General features: G+C 43.6%; 1 protein-coding gene across 1 annotated transcript in view; it reads right to left on the bottom strand.

Annotated features, from left to right (window-relative positions):
* Nucleotides 1-17,288, bottom strand: part of LTK (leukocyte receptor tyrosine kinase) — a 177,915-nt gene that overhangs the window by 93,374 nt on the left and 67,253 nt on the right. The window contains exons 2-4 of the mRNA XM_090033393.1: nt 10,689-10,802; nt 1,523-1,675; nt 190-415 (exon numbers count right to left, since the gene is read on the bottom strand). Of these exons, the coding sequence (XP_089889519.1) occupies nt 190-415; nt 1,523-1,675; nt 10,689-10,802 (493 nt within the window). The remainder of the gene's footprint in view (nt 1-189; nt 416-1,522; nt 1,676-10,688; nt 10,803-17,288) is intronic.

Here is a 17,288-nt window from a genome sequence, read left to right as displayed (position 1 = left end):
AATGAGTGTGACACAGTCATCAGTTTCAGAGCCTGGGTCTTTAGCTCTTTAAGTTCCTGTTTCAGTCCCAAGTGTTTGCAGACATAATGATCTTGAGAACAGAGAAGAACAGATGCTGTTAAAACCCAAAGCAGTGAAGAAACCAACCCTCAGTGCTAAGTCTAACTAGCCGCAGGCAGATGAACTTACCAGCCATCCTTTTCCTGTCCAACTCTCAGAGGGATGACTATCTCCTGGTTTGTGTCCATGTGCCGGACTTTGACTGTGAGTCCCTGGGGAACGGGAGCAGCTCCAGGTAAATATATGACCAGCTCCAGCATGCAGGACTCTGAGCTCCTGGGCAGGACAGGGCTACGTAGACTGAACTCACATCTATCCGAGGGCCTGTTAGCATTCAGGAGAAGAATGTCTCCGGCTGGAAAGGAGAAAAAAAGTGGAGAGAGAATATGAAAAGAGGAAAAGGGAGGGAGAAAGGACAAGAGAGAAGGAAATAATATAAATGAAAGGAGAATACATTTTTAAAAAGTGAAAGAAAAGGTTGAGTGAAAGAGCAGAGAAGAAAGGAGGAAAGCAGAGAAGAATCAAAGGGTAGTAAGAAAGAAAAAGGAGAGAGGATGTGATGGATAAAATGGTAGTTAGAAACCTACTTCAAACACAGATAAGAAAATTAATATAAGGGGTCATTTAGCTGTGTAGAGGGCCTGAGTATCATGAACACTCACCCTCTAGTTAGAGTGGCATTTTCTGATCTGGATGGGCATAAAACTAATTCATAAAGGGTTGGACTGGGTCCGTCTAAAGTCGATAAGAATTTTGTTAAAGATTTCAACAGGAGTGCAACTGTATTCAAAAGAACATAATGGTCATGGGCCATATCCTAAGACATGGTAAGTACTTGGGAGCCAACCACTAAAATCAAAGGGAGCTGCAAGTGCTGGGGAACTTGCAGGAAAGCCTTGCAGGATGATCAGTAATATGCTGATTGCTGCTGATTGTCCAGCAGGTTGAGTACAGATGTACTTCCCTTGAGCAGGCCTAGGACCTGCATATCCAAGTAGCCATACCAGGAGTGGTAGGACCATTGCATTTCTCAGGGTCTGGTTCTCTATGGTAACAGATACACTGCACGCTAAGGATACAAAATAAGTTATTTACCTTTATCATTGGGCCTTTGAGACTATATCCCCTGCATTTCGGATATGTGTGGCATAAAACCCTCCTGTTGTCAATATATCTTGCTTCATACCACACTACATTATGAGCAGGGCTGCCACACTGTAGGTGCTAGATATAGCTATATAATATTCTCAGTTCCAGTGTGTGAGACATGCACAAGAATAACTGATGGATTTTTTTATAATACATACAGTTCTTAGTGGGATGTCTTCTAGAATCTACAGTGGGACTCCATGTAGGCTGGTAAATTGAGTTCAGCAGTTTGAGAAGGTGAAGGGTGGCTGGTCACAGACATGTGTGTATGCACATTTGTATTCTTTTAGGAATGAACTAGAATTCTGCCTACCTTCTATGTCTCCAATGGATGAACTGTTCTCCAGAAGCTGTCGCTGCTCCTGTGGCACCAAGACACCCACTGAAGATGGTACCCAGTCTGGTTTTCTAGAAGCATCCACAGATGTTATCCAAGAGCAGCCTGACCCAATGTTACAAGAAGTTTCTGTAATACGAACCAGAGAGAAAACATTTTACAGCTGCCTTAACTAGCTCCAAGAAGGACATCAGTCCAAGATGCTAATAAGTAGATCTAATCAGTCTGGAACCACCTCTGTAAGATAGAAAGAATCAAAGGAAAGACCTGGAGATTCTGGTATACCTACACCACATAGAAGGTCCTCTTGAGGAAGGATATGCTACAACATGCCCTATCCACTGCTTCTACTCACATTCCCCAAACCAGAGATGCAGTGGTGAAGCCACTCAAGGGATGTCCCCCAAGACTGCTACACAGCATGCTGTTCTTGAGACCTTTCTGTCCAGACACAAGAGAGTACCTCTCCCCACAGCACATTTCTCTCTCACATTTCCAGATGTGGTGCATGCAACTCTACCTGAGAGTGCCAGGGGCATGGTGTGGACATTCTTTGTGGTGTGGACATCCAGCCAGAGAAGGTAAGGGACAACTCAGAAAAAAATGCCTGAACATCCTTGGCTGATGCAAACTGGTCTATTTTCACACTGGTGGTGCAATACTTGTTTAGGCTAGCTGAGCGCCTGACCTGCTTGCAAGTATAACGCTCAACAGGGAGACATCCAAGAGAACTGCACCAGCATGGAAGCAAGCCTGCATGAGGTAGAACAGAGGTCACTTTGGGAACAGGAATAATGGAGACAACCTCCTCTCCATGTGCAACAGAACTCCAAGACAAGAGGAGAGAAACCCTCCCAATGTGAACACTCCAGTCCATGTAGATTCAAAATGTTAAAGTATTCTGGCCCAGATATTTTTCATAACCAGATATTATAAACCTGAAAAGAATTAATTCACTGCTGCCTCATCAGTCTACTACAGTCTCCATGAAGGGACATCAGCTGCATAATTCTCTCCTACATACAAGGAGATGGAAAAATATGATGGGCTGATATTCCATCTGGGATATCTTTTTATTATTATCATTATAAATTAAAATTACCAGTGTACATGATATATATTTTATATATTTTAAGTATGCTATATAAATAATAACAACAACAGTAGTAGTAGTAGTAAATTACAGTAACAATTAAAGATCCCTGGGGCTCTGTGTGTGTGTATGACTGTATTTCATATATGCACGTAGTAAGAGAAGAAGTATTTCTATTTGAGAGTGCTGACATTCCGTATAAATAGCATCCTATTCACTGTTTTTCATGGAGAGATTCATTTCTAGGCAGAAAGGAAAACAGTTTTTATGGAAGGAATTAAGATTATTAGAGTAACAGCAACAGATGGGTGAACAGGTAAACAGAAGCAGAGCAAGACTCAAGCTTCTTAAATGCAAATCTTTTTTGCGTTTAAATCCCCAACCTTAACCATATATTAACTAAGAATTTCCTGTGGGAGGTCACTGTACTACAGGTAGTATTTACTGTACTATCCAGAGTAGATAAGCATCCATCATTTACAAATGAATTGTGCTAGAATTACATTTTAAAAACTAATTAAGACTGTAGGTGAATGCATGAAATGTACAGAATGTTAATATGCAACTATGTAACCCTGTGGTGCACCTCAAGTCGTGAATTCACACCCACTGATCAGCAGTTATACACTGGAGCCAGCAGTAGGACTGATCATGTTATTAATTGTTCACCTACTTGTTTAAGCAGGATAGAGAGTATATTCCCATTATCAGTAGCAGTAAATATATAAAGCACATATAGGCTGCATCTGGATAAGCGCGGCAGTGCGGTATGTGGCACCGCAAACACATCTGCAGCACCATATACGCACATTTAGATGTTCTCCATGCTGCAAAGACATGCTGCTCATTCACGTGCTGCTCCACCTTTTTTCCTTGCTTTTTTGACCCCAAATATCCAGGGACCCGGGGTTGAAAAAACCCATAGAAAAAGAAGGTGGAGCAACATATGAGCGAGCACTGTGCACTGCTCAAAAGCCAAGCCAAGCTGAGCCGGGCCGCCTGGAGCTGCACTGTGGTTGCTGGCCAGGCTCTGTGCAGCACAATTGCTGCTGCTGCAGCCCCCAGACCCTACCACTACTTGTCCCTGGGGAACCAAACATTCACGCTTGTCTGGATGCACCCTATAGTGTATTTTACATACACTTCTCTGCGTGTATGCAAAGAATACACAATGAAGACAATCTCTGAATCTATTGTGCTACAGTACTACATCTGAGACAGCTAACTGAAGATTCAGTAACAACAAATCCAAAACTATTTTCATAAAACATTTTTAAAGCCAATGTTTATGAAAAATTATTGCACTAAAAAGTCTTACCAACTCTTGAACATGCAATCACAGATATCAGAGCAAGTCAGTTCCTACCTTGAGATATACAGCCACGCAGCTATGTATTGTTTTGTTTTCATTTATCTGATCTAGATAATAAAGTAAATACAAGGGACACCTGCACAATGGCAAGCAAATGATTTTCCCAACTTGCTCCAGATGTACAAAGGTTCTGTGTTGGGAAGTTTCACTGTCTGAGAGAGGAGTAAGAAGCTTGTCTAGAAAATAGGAATTTGGATGCACCTGACATATGGGAAGGGCCTTCAAGGGCAATGGAGAAAGATGATCTGAGCTGAGGTGTGAGGGAAATGGAAAGGAATGTCTAGGATCATTTACACAGCAAGAAACAGTTTGATGTACGGTTGGATTGTTGGACAATGGTCATCCTGGAAGTAAAAGTGCATCTGCACTGCAACTGACACACTATGGCAACAGAGGTAGGAGCTAATTCCATAGCTGGTAACATGGAGCTGGGTGTGTGGCTTGGGAAACCACTCTTGGATCAGAGCAAGGGTCATTTCCCATGTATGGATCCCCTTGTTCTGCATAGGCCAGGAGATGCAGAAGCAGCCTCAGACCCAGCATGTATGCGTTCTGACCTCAAGGGCTAAATAGTATGGGGAACATGACATAAGTTTAGGATTTATTTGTAAGTGGGTTTTTCTACAGCTTGTCAAAGGCCCATGTCCTGCTTGGGGGCTAAGGGCAATATTGCTTCTATCGAGTCAGTGGTCTGTTTGCAAGGAACTATTGAGGAAGTGCTTTGGACAAGCCATTTGTGAGTTGCATCAATGTTTAAAAGTTGCAAGTGTAGCAGGCTCATCTTTCAGAGCTTGAGATCCTGCTGTTTTGATTAGTGGAGCCCATCCACCAATCAGGAGGCAGCAGGAGAAATAAAGTCACGCCCCTTTCCTGAGGGGAGGGGGAGAAGAGCTCCCCTGGACCTGATTGAAGACTGTAAACTGTCAGGTCCGGAGGACTGCAGGGGCGGAGCCCTGGAGCTGCGTGCCCAGCACGAGGGGCAGATGCAGCGAAGGACTCAAGAAGAGCGCAGCCAAGAAAAGCTGGGAGCTCTCCCCCAGCAGGCAATAGGCCCAAGGCTCCTGAAGCTGCCACTGGAGAAGCGGCCCTGGGAGCAGTGTGAGACTGCTTGGGCCCATGGTGGTGCACGGTTCAGTGCACGGAGCCCAGGCTTTGGGAGCCACAAGCAGCGGCTTGAGCCTGCAACCCCAGTAGGGCCTTGGGGCCTGCAGTGAGGTGGCTTAGGCCTCATCTCCCAGCAAGCCAGGTCCCACAGTGCGCAGGGCGGTGCATGGGCCCAAGCCTTGGGAGCCAGGGAGCAGTGGAGGTTGCTTGGGTTAGCCACCTGGCGTGAGGCTGACCCAGGGCATGGGCAAATAATAGTGCTGCAGCCTGAGACCCAGGAGCCAGCAGCAGTGGTGCAGGAGCTGAGCCCTCGGTGCCCAGACTGGGCACAGGGTGGAAAAGAGCCCTGTGGCGTAGGAGAGGCCTGGAGAGGCGCTCCAGCATAGGAGACCCCATTGAGCTGTGCCCTGAACACTGCCACCTGAGGGAGCGTGAGTTATTGGGCCCTTGGGTCCCACAGGGGACAGACATTTGGGGTTGGCAAACCCCAAGAAGGGGCTGAGTGAGCAGCCCCCCCCCACCTAGTCAAGACCCTAAGGGGAGGGGCCCCTGGTGCTTCCTGGACACCCCCCAAGGGACCCCATTGGAAGAAAGACTATCTTGTGCCATGGGTAAAGGGACTATATTAAGGCAATAGATGTTATGAAGATTGTTCATGTTTGCACTTTACATTTTGTGATTGAAATGTATTGTGATGTTGTAAATAGCATTATTTAGGGTTTGACCTTGGTTATTGGTTAGTGTTCACTGTGTAAATATATGTATATGATATTTAGTTTTATGTTTATGTACATTATAGCTTAATAAATTTAATATAGTTAAGAACTTTGGGCTTGGGTTAACTGTATAGGGGAAAGAGGGATCTGCTAAAAATTCTGGCATCCCTCTCACAGCATGCCTTCCTGCCTACCCATCCCATCCTATTGAGAATAGGGCACACCTTTGGGTATACCCAGGTTACACAAGCTAATGTAAAAACTGGGAACACTGAGGAGTTCTCTTTTTGTCTCCTTAAATCATTGTTCAAAACAAAACAAAAAAACAAAATCTGGAAACTCAACTTCGGAGGAATGGCATGAATCTTAGAGAGGGCTGAATTTAAGGTCAAGAAAAGAATGTATGATCCATAGAAAAAAATCCCACTGTGGTTAGCAGAAGAACCTCCATAAATATTAAATATTACCAGTCTGTGCTGCCTGGTTGTTCCCATGCGAGCATTCACACGCATATAATACAAATGTATCATGGACTTTGGATTTCCCTCCCTGTCAAATGCTGTATTGTAAAGCCCACCCCTTCCTGCCTCCCACGTGTGTTTGTCAAGGAGATCAGGGAGACAAACTTGTAGATGTTTGCTTTTAACATTCTGCAAGTAGGATATTGAGAACAGACACTTGCACTTTCTAATCTGACCTCCTCCATTTCCTAGGCTTGATTACCCCAACAGCCTGGTGTGTGGGCAATGTACAGAAATATTGCACAAGACCATTGCATGAAGCACTGTATAGAGATACTGCACAAGACCATCCCTGCCCCACAGAACAGAAAAGTGGTGAATGGCACAGAGAGAGGTACGCAGTGACTAATCCACAGTAGGTAAGGAACAGAACCAGATAGAGAACTGGGCTCTCCTGATGTATTACTCAACTGGCCAAGAAGTCCAGTGTCTAAGAGAGGGATCTATCAACCTGAAATGTGTGCGCACACAGGTACATATGCTCCCATGGCCTGCCTACACCTTGAAAAATTCCCATCTATCCATGTGCACATAAGGACACACAGGAAACATATTTATAATGTATTTTTTAAAGGCTTGGATGTGGAGCAGTGGGAATTTGCTTGGGGTAGTATGCCAGGAGAAATGCTGTGCAAAGGGAATTTAAAATGGTACATTGTGGAATGCATAACATATAGCTGCTCCCCTGCTTACATCCTTTCTGCAAAACACCTTTGTGAAGACTGCAAAGAGCGGAGCTCACTAACATGAAAAGATTAGCATTGCTCCCCACACAAAATCATCCAGAGAGATCACTAATATAAGAAGGGGTGGGTGAGGAGGGCACAAGCCCCAGGCACAGGTTAAGGTGGGGTGCTGGAACTGAAACTGGGGGATGCTGGAATCAAAACAGCTAAGCTGCTAGTCCAACAGCTATGAGCTTGGTCCATGTGAAGAGGAGCTGGGAGCTACACAGTGCTGTGAAGGAGGCTCTCTAGTCCTAGTAGATAAATATTGTGGGGAAAAGAAGCAGGGGGTGAAGACAAAGCATCCCTACTTCCTGCTGAACTAGGGGATTTATTTCCTCACTCAGAATGGCATTTGGCAGCATCTTTGGTGAAGCAGGGAGAGAGGTTTAACTCTTAGCTGGGAGATGCCTTCCCCCATTGGTGTCAGGACCCTAAAGCTGCCTTGACTCCAGTATGGTCTCTCTACAGAGCTGGAGCAACACAGCTGTCAGGACCTAAGAGCCCTCTCCCTTCACTGGTTGGGTCCTGAACACCACCCAGCCTCAAGTATTCCCTTGGGTGCCTCCCCCCAATATGCCCAGGGCAACAAAGGATCTGATTGAGATTGTACCTGGCCCCATCACTGTAGAATCTGAGCATCTCCTAAGCCTTCAAAATAGAATACTTTTCCCCATTCCATTTAGCAGCAAAAACAACTTGATTAATTTACAGATATGGGGGTTTCATGTCTTTATGTTTGGCTTTGCTAAGGAAACACGTTTAAATGAGCTCAGGTGAAATAAACAAATTGCCTTCCTTGAAAGAAATTCACATGATATGTGAGTTATGCATAGAAACAAGTTCCCTGAACAGAAAAGAAAGACAGAACTCTTTTTGATGCTAACAGTTAATGAATGTTCTACTAATGACGGCACACCCAAATCAAGTCAAGAGGAGAACTGTTTCTTGACAGACAACCATGAATTCTGTTGCAAGGATGCATTAATGAAATACTTCAGAGGGCATGTTGGAAACAGAAGATAGGGAAGTAGAGAGCACCAGCCAAAGAGGAATTACAATAATGCTTCTGACTTAAAAATATGATTCATTTTAAGGGTAAATATGTCCAGTTCTGGAGGGAACATCTGGCACTTGGTGGAGCACAACTTGAAGCTGCTTTGATCCAAATGATGGAAGCAAAGGGAGAAAGAAGAAGGCATCGTGCTGTAAACTTGGACTCCAATTCAGACAATGCATGGATCTGTGAAATTTGTAACAAGTTGTGTTGCTCCCAAATTGGGCTTGTTAGCCACAAGTGGATTCATCAGGCACCTCTGTTAGAAATGGAATATTGTTCGAAATGGAGTATTGTTAGAAATGCACAGCTTGCATCTTGCACCCGATAAGAAAGAAACACTGTCAAGGACTTTTTTCCTTGCCCAGGCTTGCCACAGCTTTTCTTATACTAAATCGCAGACTCTCCCCCAGCTTCTCCCTAGCCTTTCTCATGCAGATTACAGAAGCTGGAATTCAACTGACTGTGTCCTTGAAGGGGGGGGGTTTAAACTCTTGGTGACCTATAGTACTCTCTGAGCATGCTTAATTAGCTGATGCATATTTACCTCTCCGCCCTGCATACTTAAGTAGTTAATTATAATAGACATACGATGTATGTAGTGATGTAACCACATGTATGCTTGTATGAAACGGAAGTATGCTGTAAGAGTTCCTGTTTCTGCACACGTCCCCAGGAGGAAAAAGATAAATACAGCCTGCAAAATTCCTTGGTGGGTTCAGAGTAATCTGAGTTTTTGACTCTGCTCTGACCCTATTTGCAAATACACCTTTTGTGCCATCTAATGAGTGTGTGTCTGTGATTTTAGTGGCCTCCAGAGAAACGAACCACTTTAAGCATCACCTCTCTAAACCCCTTAAACATACACCATGATCCAGAGGATTGACGGTTGCCTTATTTATTATGTCCAGTTAACTCCACCAAGTGAGACATCAGCTCACTGAATGTAACCCTCACTTGAAAGGTAAAGCAAAGATGGAGTGACTTCTCCAGGGCACAAAAGCCCAGGCAGTGTATACGAAGACACTGAGCTGCCACACACCAGTCTCCCAGTCTCAGCCTTGCCAGTTTAAAGGAAATGAAAGGCAGATGCCAGTATGTTTGGAACCAGCTTTCCAAGACAATGGGTTTTATTAAAGTGCAAGGGAAGGACAGTTAATTGTTAACCTTTTTCCAAGCATATCACTTTCCTGAGCAGCTTCCTAAACTACTGAGACACAAAGAATGAACATAATATAAAGGAAAAAGAAGGATGAGAATGAAGGTGGGGAATCTACCGCATTTTCATGCATACCCCTCCCGCCCAATAAGACCCATAACCTTGTCTTTGGAAGGCAGAATGCAGAAAAAAAATATTTTACCAGCATCACAGCTTAAGGTTGGCTTTTTCATGGAGAACCTGTGTTGCAAAATGGCTGCCAACTTCTCTCTCGGCCAACAAACAGAGCAGCAACAAAAGGGTTAACACTGGATTCCACCCCCACCCCTCCTGCTTACTTGCTGCAGAGCAGCTCATCAGTTCTTTGCAATGCATCATTGTCCTGCTTCTATTCTGGCAAAGAAAATCCGGTTCTCCACTTGAGACTCATCTCACCCCGATTCTGGAGTGATTTTTGGGGAAAGGTGGGTGCAGTATGCAAGGAAATATGGTAATATAGGAGGAGACATACTGAACAAAAAAAAATAGCCATAGTCAGCAAAGGAAGCAATTTCAGTTGTCATAAAGCAGCCATGAGCAAATTCACCCTGCAAGAGTCCAGCCAACACTGACAGGACTCTTAAGTGAGGAGGTGCACATTGCAAGAATGGCAGGTGGCATTACGAGGATGTTGTTAGTAGGAAGTTCTCACCATGGGTGTCTTAGGCCACCAGCGATACTGTGGTTATCGGAAAAAGACTTCTCTGGAGCCTGAGCAGTAACAACATGCCTTTCCATTTCTTATCAAGAATCTCCCCATGTAGAAACCTTCCCTGCCATAAATTTTAACTAAGCAGAACCAAGGTGGGAGTGAGGATAGGAAATAATAAGGATATCAAGAAGCCTACTGAATACAGAGCTTTGGTATCACCACAAACACAAACCTTTGTAAATATCTCTACCTTTCTAGGAGCAGTTGGATTGTTTCCTTAACCCTCACAAACCTGGACATTTATTCAACTGTTTCTGGCACCATAGAAAACCCAGTTCATCTTAACTTTTTCATAGGCACTCTGCCCTGCTGGGTTTTGTAAGCTTTTGTATCCCGCTGACATGAAGTTTGTCTTTTATATGCTGACAAAATCAGCCCTATTAGGATTGGCTTCAGGAACTCAACATACTCAGCTTTGGCTGTTTTCAAAGTGTGTTGATGGAGAAGACGTTTTTCTTGTATTTTCTTTTTCTCAGAAAGAGGCAGTACCTTAAGGCTACCCTGGCCTGTTTGTGCATGTTCCATTTACAGCAGGAAAATCAGAAGCACAACTCTGTAGTAACCATAGACATGCATGGAGATAGAGATACTTCTTCAATCCTGCTTGAGAGAGAGAAAGGATTTAAGGACAGGAGTTGTAGTACCTGGACCCAGAGGCCTATCAGATGGTATCTTCCATTCTCTACCAGCAGACAGGCTTGGAGGGGGATTCAGCAAAGAAATGTTTTTCACATATGATCCAGAGCAGAGGGCCGCAACTGTAACAAAGCAACAATAAAAGGGGGAAAGTTTTAACATTTATCTACCTTAATCTAGGATTAAAATTCTTGGGGCTCCTATTATGTTAAAACACAAGCATCCACCCAGTCAAGCCCATGTTGGAGCAATACTATGCATACAAACTTGCCTTTATTATACAATGAGCAAAGACAGGTAATTAGCCCTGTTAACTAAAGTTAGGCAGATGTGCACCTTATAGACTTTATTATACAATGTCAATACAGTGCTTGTCCAGTGCTGTCTCCTCACAGTACTTACCACCTGAAAGATGAATATGCTACAGCAGTATAATTTACATTGCAACATCCTTTTTATTATATTTATTAGCTACAGTAGGCTGCTGACAGACATGGATTTTAACCACTTCTAAGGGGAAAGGAGGACTTACTGCTCAGGAGCATGCATCAGTGATGACCTTCTTATATGGCAACTGTATACCTGCCTGCCTACCATAGTATATAGATATATGCGTCTTCCTATACACACATGTACACAATGGTTAGGGACAGATATTACACATGAACCAGTTTAAGTGATCAGGAACTGGTTTAAACATGTAACAGAACAGACATTCAGTGCACATAAACCAGTTTCAAAATGGCTGAAACCGGTTTGAGATAAACCTGGTTGAATGTAGTATCAGACTTAACTGACTAAGTTCAAACTGGTTTATGCAATGTCTGTCCCAGACCCCTTCCTGGTTTAACTTAAACCTGAGTCCCTCAGTGTCCTGGCATGTTATCTGGGCTGGGCTCTCTGCTGCAGTCCAGCAGGCCTGGCCTTGCCCCGCTGCTCCCCATCCAAGCAGAGACAAGCAGGGACAGACAGGGGTGGGGGTCTGACCAGAGAGGGGTTTAATTACCCCCTCCCTATCCAACCAGCAGGGACCTGAAGGGGTTTATTCCGCCACTTGCCCCAAGCAGGTAGTGAGTGGGGTGGCAGTAGTCAGGATGGGCAGACTCGGCTGCAGTCCCCCAGGGACAGTGGAGGTAGAGAGGGAAATAACTCTCCTCCCTGCCCCTTCTGCTTCAGGGGCCATGCTGGCCTGCCCCTGCAGCAGCAAGGGAGCAGCACCCAGCAGACCTGGCTAGGGTCCCTGCCAGTGGGACAAGGACAGGGGAATTAAACCTCTCTCTGGCCAGTTCAGCCAAATCTACTGCCCAAGCGGGCCATGCCCCCCCAACCACAGCTTCCCTGCAGCTGAGAGCACACTCTAGTGCCTCCCCTGCTCCTGGCCTGAGCAACTGCAGGCATGTGCCCACATTTCCTCAGTCCACAAGGAATGTCTGTACTATTACAAATCAGTTCAACCTTAGCAGGATAGACTAACCTGCAAAGATTGAATCAATTCATCTGTCCCTGCCCAACAAGCATATGTAACTGTAGAAGCAACCTAGTACAAGGGAGAGGACACACTGACTCACTGGTTTTCTGGAAGTCACCAATGAACACTTTGTTCTTCACAGGCTGAGGTTCACAGTTCTGAAAGATTACTTAAGTAGTTTCACTGTAAAATGCTAAAAATGCTAAATCATGCTGATAAAAGCTTTCTAGTACACTACAAACAAAATATTTTTCTTTATTGCTATAAATTAAGTCCAACCTTAAGTAACGTTCCGAGCCAAAATGTTTTCAAAGCCAAACTTAAGTAGCGTCCTTTTATTTGCCTCATGCTAGTTTCTACCAGTGTCCCAGCTGCATGTGTTTTCTCTTCTCCAATGTTAATTAGTCTATAGTTAGCCACATTAGGCTGCCGACAGACATGGGTTTTAACCACTTCTAAAGGGAAGGAGGACTTACTGCTCAGGAGCATCCATCAGCTGTTCCAAATATAACTGATACATCTGTCTACTCCAATACCACTATAAGTGAATTAAAACCACCATAAGTCTGGACCTGAATAAAACAGATTTAGGCCACGGACAAATGCCATCTTTGAAACATTCCAAATGCCTTTGGAGTGCTTCAAAAGGTCAGCTGCACACCCTTTGAAGTGCTCCAAAAAGGCCAAAGTGCTCCAAAAGACTACCTGTTGAAATAAGGTACTATTTAGAAATGACTCCATTCAGTTTGTGTGCATACACTACAGAGCATGATAGGGGACCCCTGGGTCCTCCAGAATCCCAAAGTATTCCATTGCCTTCCTCCATACAGGGAGAACAGGACAAACTATTAGTGAGTACTGCCCTGCTGCTCCACCTCCACTCTCCCAGAGAACCCCTGCCATAGTCAAGAGACCCCTATACCCCCCTGTGCATCCCTTCTTCATGAAACCAGGAAACAGCTGCCCCCCACCCACCCACCCCCGGAGCCAGAGAACAGAACAGTTTACCCCAGTATAATTTGATACCCCTCTAATTGTTCCATCTGTCCTCATCCTTATTCATTCCTTCATACCATGTCAATCATAAATCCTTTTGTCATATCTATCCACCTCAAAGGCTATATATGCTTGCCATCTCCCCAAGAAAGGAGATAACTTATTGGTGTGCAACCAGTGCTGCATTAAAATGGATACGTGACTTCCATTTCAGAAGGTAGCACACAGAGCTTCCTAGCAGTGTACTGAGGCAGTGTTGATATGCCCTTTGTCTCCACAGATTAACAGCTGAGGATCCCATGATGTTCACACTATGTCCAAAATTTTCAAGGATCTTGGTTTTGGGGATCTCTGCTTGTGATATGGAGATTATCATAAAGAATGCAGGTGGTATTTCATGACAGTTATTGGTCTACCTACCTGTTCAACTATTTCAGAGCAATGCAAAAACTTTCCTTTATGGAACTTGACTTTTCAAGGAAACACAGAACCAAAAATATATCAAGGCTCATTCTGAGGGAAGAGATGGTTTGTTTTTTTTTAAATAAAACTATCAAGAGACAGATGGATAATAGAACAATCAAGTTCCTATTGAAAAACAAAACCCGGATCTCCAAATTTAAAAGACTTTTTACCTGGACAGGAGATCTCAAAGCCCTCTGGAAATCAGGAGCTCACAGCCAGCTTGTATTTTTGTACCTTGTGAGCTATCAATTTATGCTTACCTCCTATGTTCCTTAAATATTGCTGCTGCCTAAGAGTTTACTTCCCCGAAGGCTCTTTGTGAAGTTTGTCACTCACATGCTCTGATCTTAAAATATTTAGCTTCATGTACATTTTTGAAATAACATAAACATCATGGGATCCATGACATGTACAGAAGCCCAGTAGATGTCCTGCTCTAGACGCTTCTCTTGATAACATCTCATCATAGATCAGTGTTCCTGAAACTTACCCCCCTACAAACATCCCTGAGCTGCCCTTTATTTTTCCTACTAAATACAGAATTCCATTTATTCCAGGTCTGGATTATTGCTCTAGAGTGAGAAAAGAGCCAGAAAGAAGTCTGTGTGGAACTCAGTCTAATAAATTATATTATCCACCACTCACACATTCAGCAACATTCTGTTCTGTGCAGGCAGGAAGCCAGAGGAAGGTTCAGACACTCAGGCCCGGACATGTTTCCAACGTCCAACTCTGCGAACATGCTGTTTGCTGAGCTTGTGGCAGACAAGGTGGAAGAAAGACAGACGCTTTTGGAAAACTCACTGAGGCACAATTCATTTGGAGAAAAGAGGAAGAGTCATTTCAGTGACAGGTATAGGAGCTGCTCTATACTCTAACACAGGCTTTGATGGACTACAAGGAGGAGGAAGAGCAAATTTGTGTCCCAACAATTTTCTTTTCTAGTGAGTGCAGATCCCTGGTTTTTATCATGTACAGAATGACATACAATAGACAAAGCTATCCAAGAGATGCAGACCAAAGTTTTTCAAAACTTAATCCAGTTTGAACTCACATTTTACCTCTTACAGATCTCCTAATCTTTCAGTGCTTGTGGGTGTACATGATATCTACCCTACACAGAAACGAGCAGAAGGCATTATGCGCTCTCCTTCACTGCTAGTGACTTAGAAGATGTTTCCAGTAACCCAAGATAATGGCCCATTAAGTCACTCCCTGTAAGTGTGGATTGCAACACCAACAAAACCTCAGGGCCATCTCTTATTTACTGCCCCCCAAAATATCAAACGTAGAGCAGCAGTGGTACTAATTTGAGTTAAATGAAAGGTGGAAGGAAGACAAGAATGAAGCAAAGTTGTGATAATACACTGCAAAAGTCAAATCTGCCTTTAAAGCACATACAGGGATCAGCAAACAAGAGGGGAAATGTAAACATGTCCTCCTGTATCAAAGTAAAAACATGGGACCTTTCAACCTTTCAACACTGTGACACAAATCTATCACATCTATACTAGACTGCAATGTCCAGGAACCTCCAGCACTAAAATGCAACTCAAATTTTCTACTTTACCTTACAGAAAAAGCATGCAGGGATCTGTACAAGTTAGACACTGCATTTCTTGCCCTATACTTCAGCATAGTACAAAGGAACTTATGATGATGGTATGTCTTAAAGGTAAACTTACTGTACTTGGCAGCATACTCGTGCACACTCCATGCTGCTTTCCACAAGCTGCCTTATGACTTGAGGCAAATACCATCTGTGCACCAAACTCATTTGGCAAAAACACAAGCAAGGTCATTCTCAGTAATCACTCCTTAGCCCTGGACCTGCCTCCCCCTTGTGGTCCATCAAAGCCTGGGCCTAGACATTTTCTGGAAGTGTTTTAAAAGCTATTTATGTGGGCAGATCTTCAACAGGTCGGTTTAAGTTTTGGGGCGTTGTCTAGGGAGCTTGTTCTAGTACATGATTTTAGTTTAATATTTTTATCTTTGCAATCTGACTTTTATTATAACTTATAAGTCCCCCATGAACCTCTTTTAGCATATGAATATAAACCTAATACATAAATAAGTGCAGGATCACCCAGTTCTTTCCCTGTTATGAAAAAACATTCCTGACAGTATTTTCTAGTGCTTCATCCAGTCCAATTTTAAAAGGGCCACGCAATACAGTTTTCACCATTTCCGAGGAGAAAGGCTAGTCAGCAGACTAATGGATCAAGTGGTCATGAGGTTTTTCCTGATATCCAGTTTAACAATTTGCAGTTACTCCTAACAGTACCACTCAAAATAACAACCTCTTTCCCTCATTAGTATTAACAGCCTCCATTTATCACAGTTTTGCCTGATGAGAACCATTCACATATTCCCTTTCAGTTCATTGTTTAGTCAAGCTATACTTCTTTTTTTTTCTCATTTTAGTCAGTCCCTGTAGCCCTGCTCATTTGCCTCCTCTTCTCAACAGTCACATAACAAGCAGTCGGTGCCCAGGGCAAATTGCAAGAGAGCAGGGGAAAAGCAGGAGTAGGGGGAGGCAGTTCTGAGAGAGAAGAGGGGGTCTGTGGGTCTGAGAGCAGGGCTGGGGGGAGCAGCAAACTTACCCATGCTGGGAACTCCTAAACAATCCCCAGCTGAGCTGCTGCCACTGCCACATGCAGTGTCTACCCCGGCTGTTACTCTTCCAGCAACAGCAGCTGGGGACTGTACTGGAGATCCCAACAGGGGTACGCTGCCAGGGTACAGACTCTGTGGGAGTGAGGGGCAATTCTGGATCCCCAGTTAACCTGGCACCCAGGGTAATGTGCCCCTCTCACCCAGCCCTAGTTAAACTACTTCTCAAGACCCTTTCATTTGTTAATGTTTTTCTGATGATGTGGTAATGGAAAGTGGACGTAACATTTTGGGTACAGTTGTGCTAAAACTGTTTGTCTTTTTTGCGTGCATTGTGTTGATTTTGTTTATGGCAGAGGAAACTGCACTGATCTATTTTGCATCCATATGACCTTGGAAACCCATGTGTAATTTGCTGCTTGCTGCCACCCATCAGTCTTTTTCACGTGACTGATTGTCGGGTTTCTCCTTTCCATTGACAGTTATTTGCTTCGACTCTGCAAGGGCTCCACTGGGGTTTGACATTTTCTGCCCAAATTATTGCTCTTTTTCTGCCCAGATTATTGTCACTTTATTATTGCTCATTTTCTGCCCAGATTATTGTCACTTTTAGGTTTCTGCACCATTTTCCATAAATTTGGAAACTCCTTTTTTCTGCAGTTGTCAATAGTAAGCTGCTTACTTATCAGGAAAATGAATAGATTTATCCAGTTTAAAATCAGAGTGGACTATTGTAGTCACATATTCTGACTACCTACATGATACAGGCTACCTTGTATTGAGTCCTGTTTCAGGTTCCATAACACTATCTGCACTGGAGTACATCTTTTAGAAAAACAATGGAAAAGTTTCACTGCTTAGGCAATTATTATGATTAATTACCAAACACCGGTAAAAATATACATTTATTTCTGATCTATTTTTTTTTCCAGCTTCAGTGTTCAGTCATTAGTTCTTGTTGACCAGACTAAAGAACACACTCAGTCATCAAACCTCTAGTCTCCATCTAGAAGCTTAGAGATTGTAACAAAATTATCTTGTAAATTTCTCTTTGGTAAAATACACA

Source organism: Crocodylus siamensis, chromosome 2, assembly GCF_052110815.1.
Source record: "Crocodylus siamensis isolate JL-2025a chromosome 2, ASM5211081v1, whole genome shotgun sequence".
NCBI lineage: Eukaryota > Metazoa > Chordata > Crocodylia > Crocodylidae > Crocodylus > Crocodylus siamensis.
This window is presented reverse-complemented; position numbering and strand designations above follow the sequence as displayed.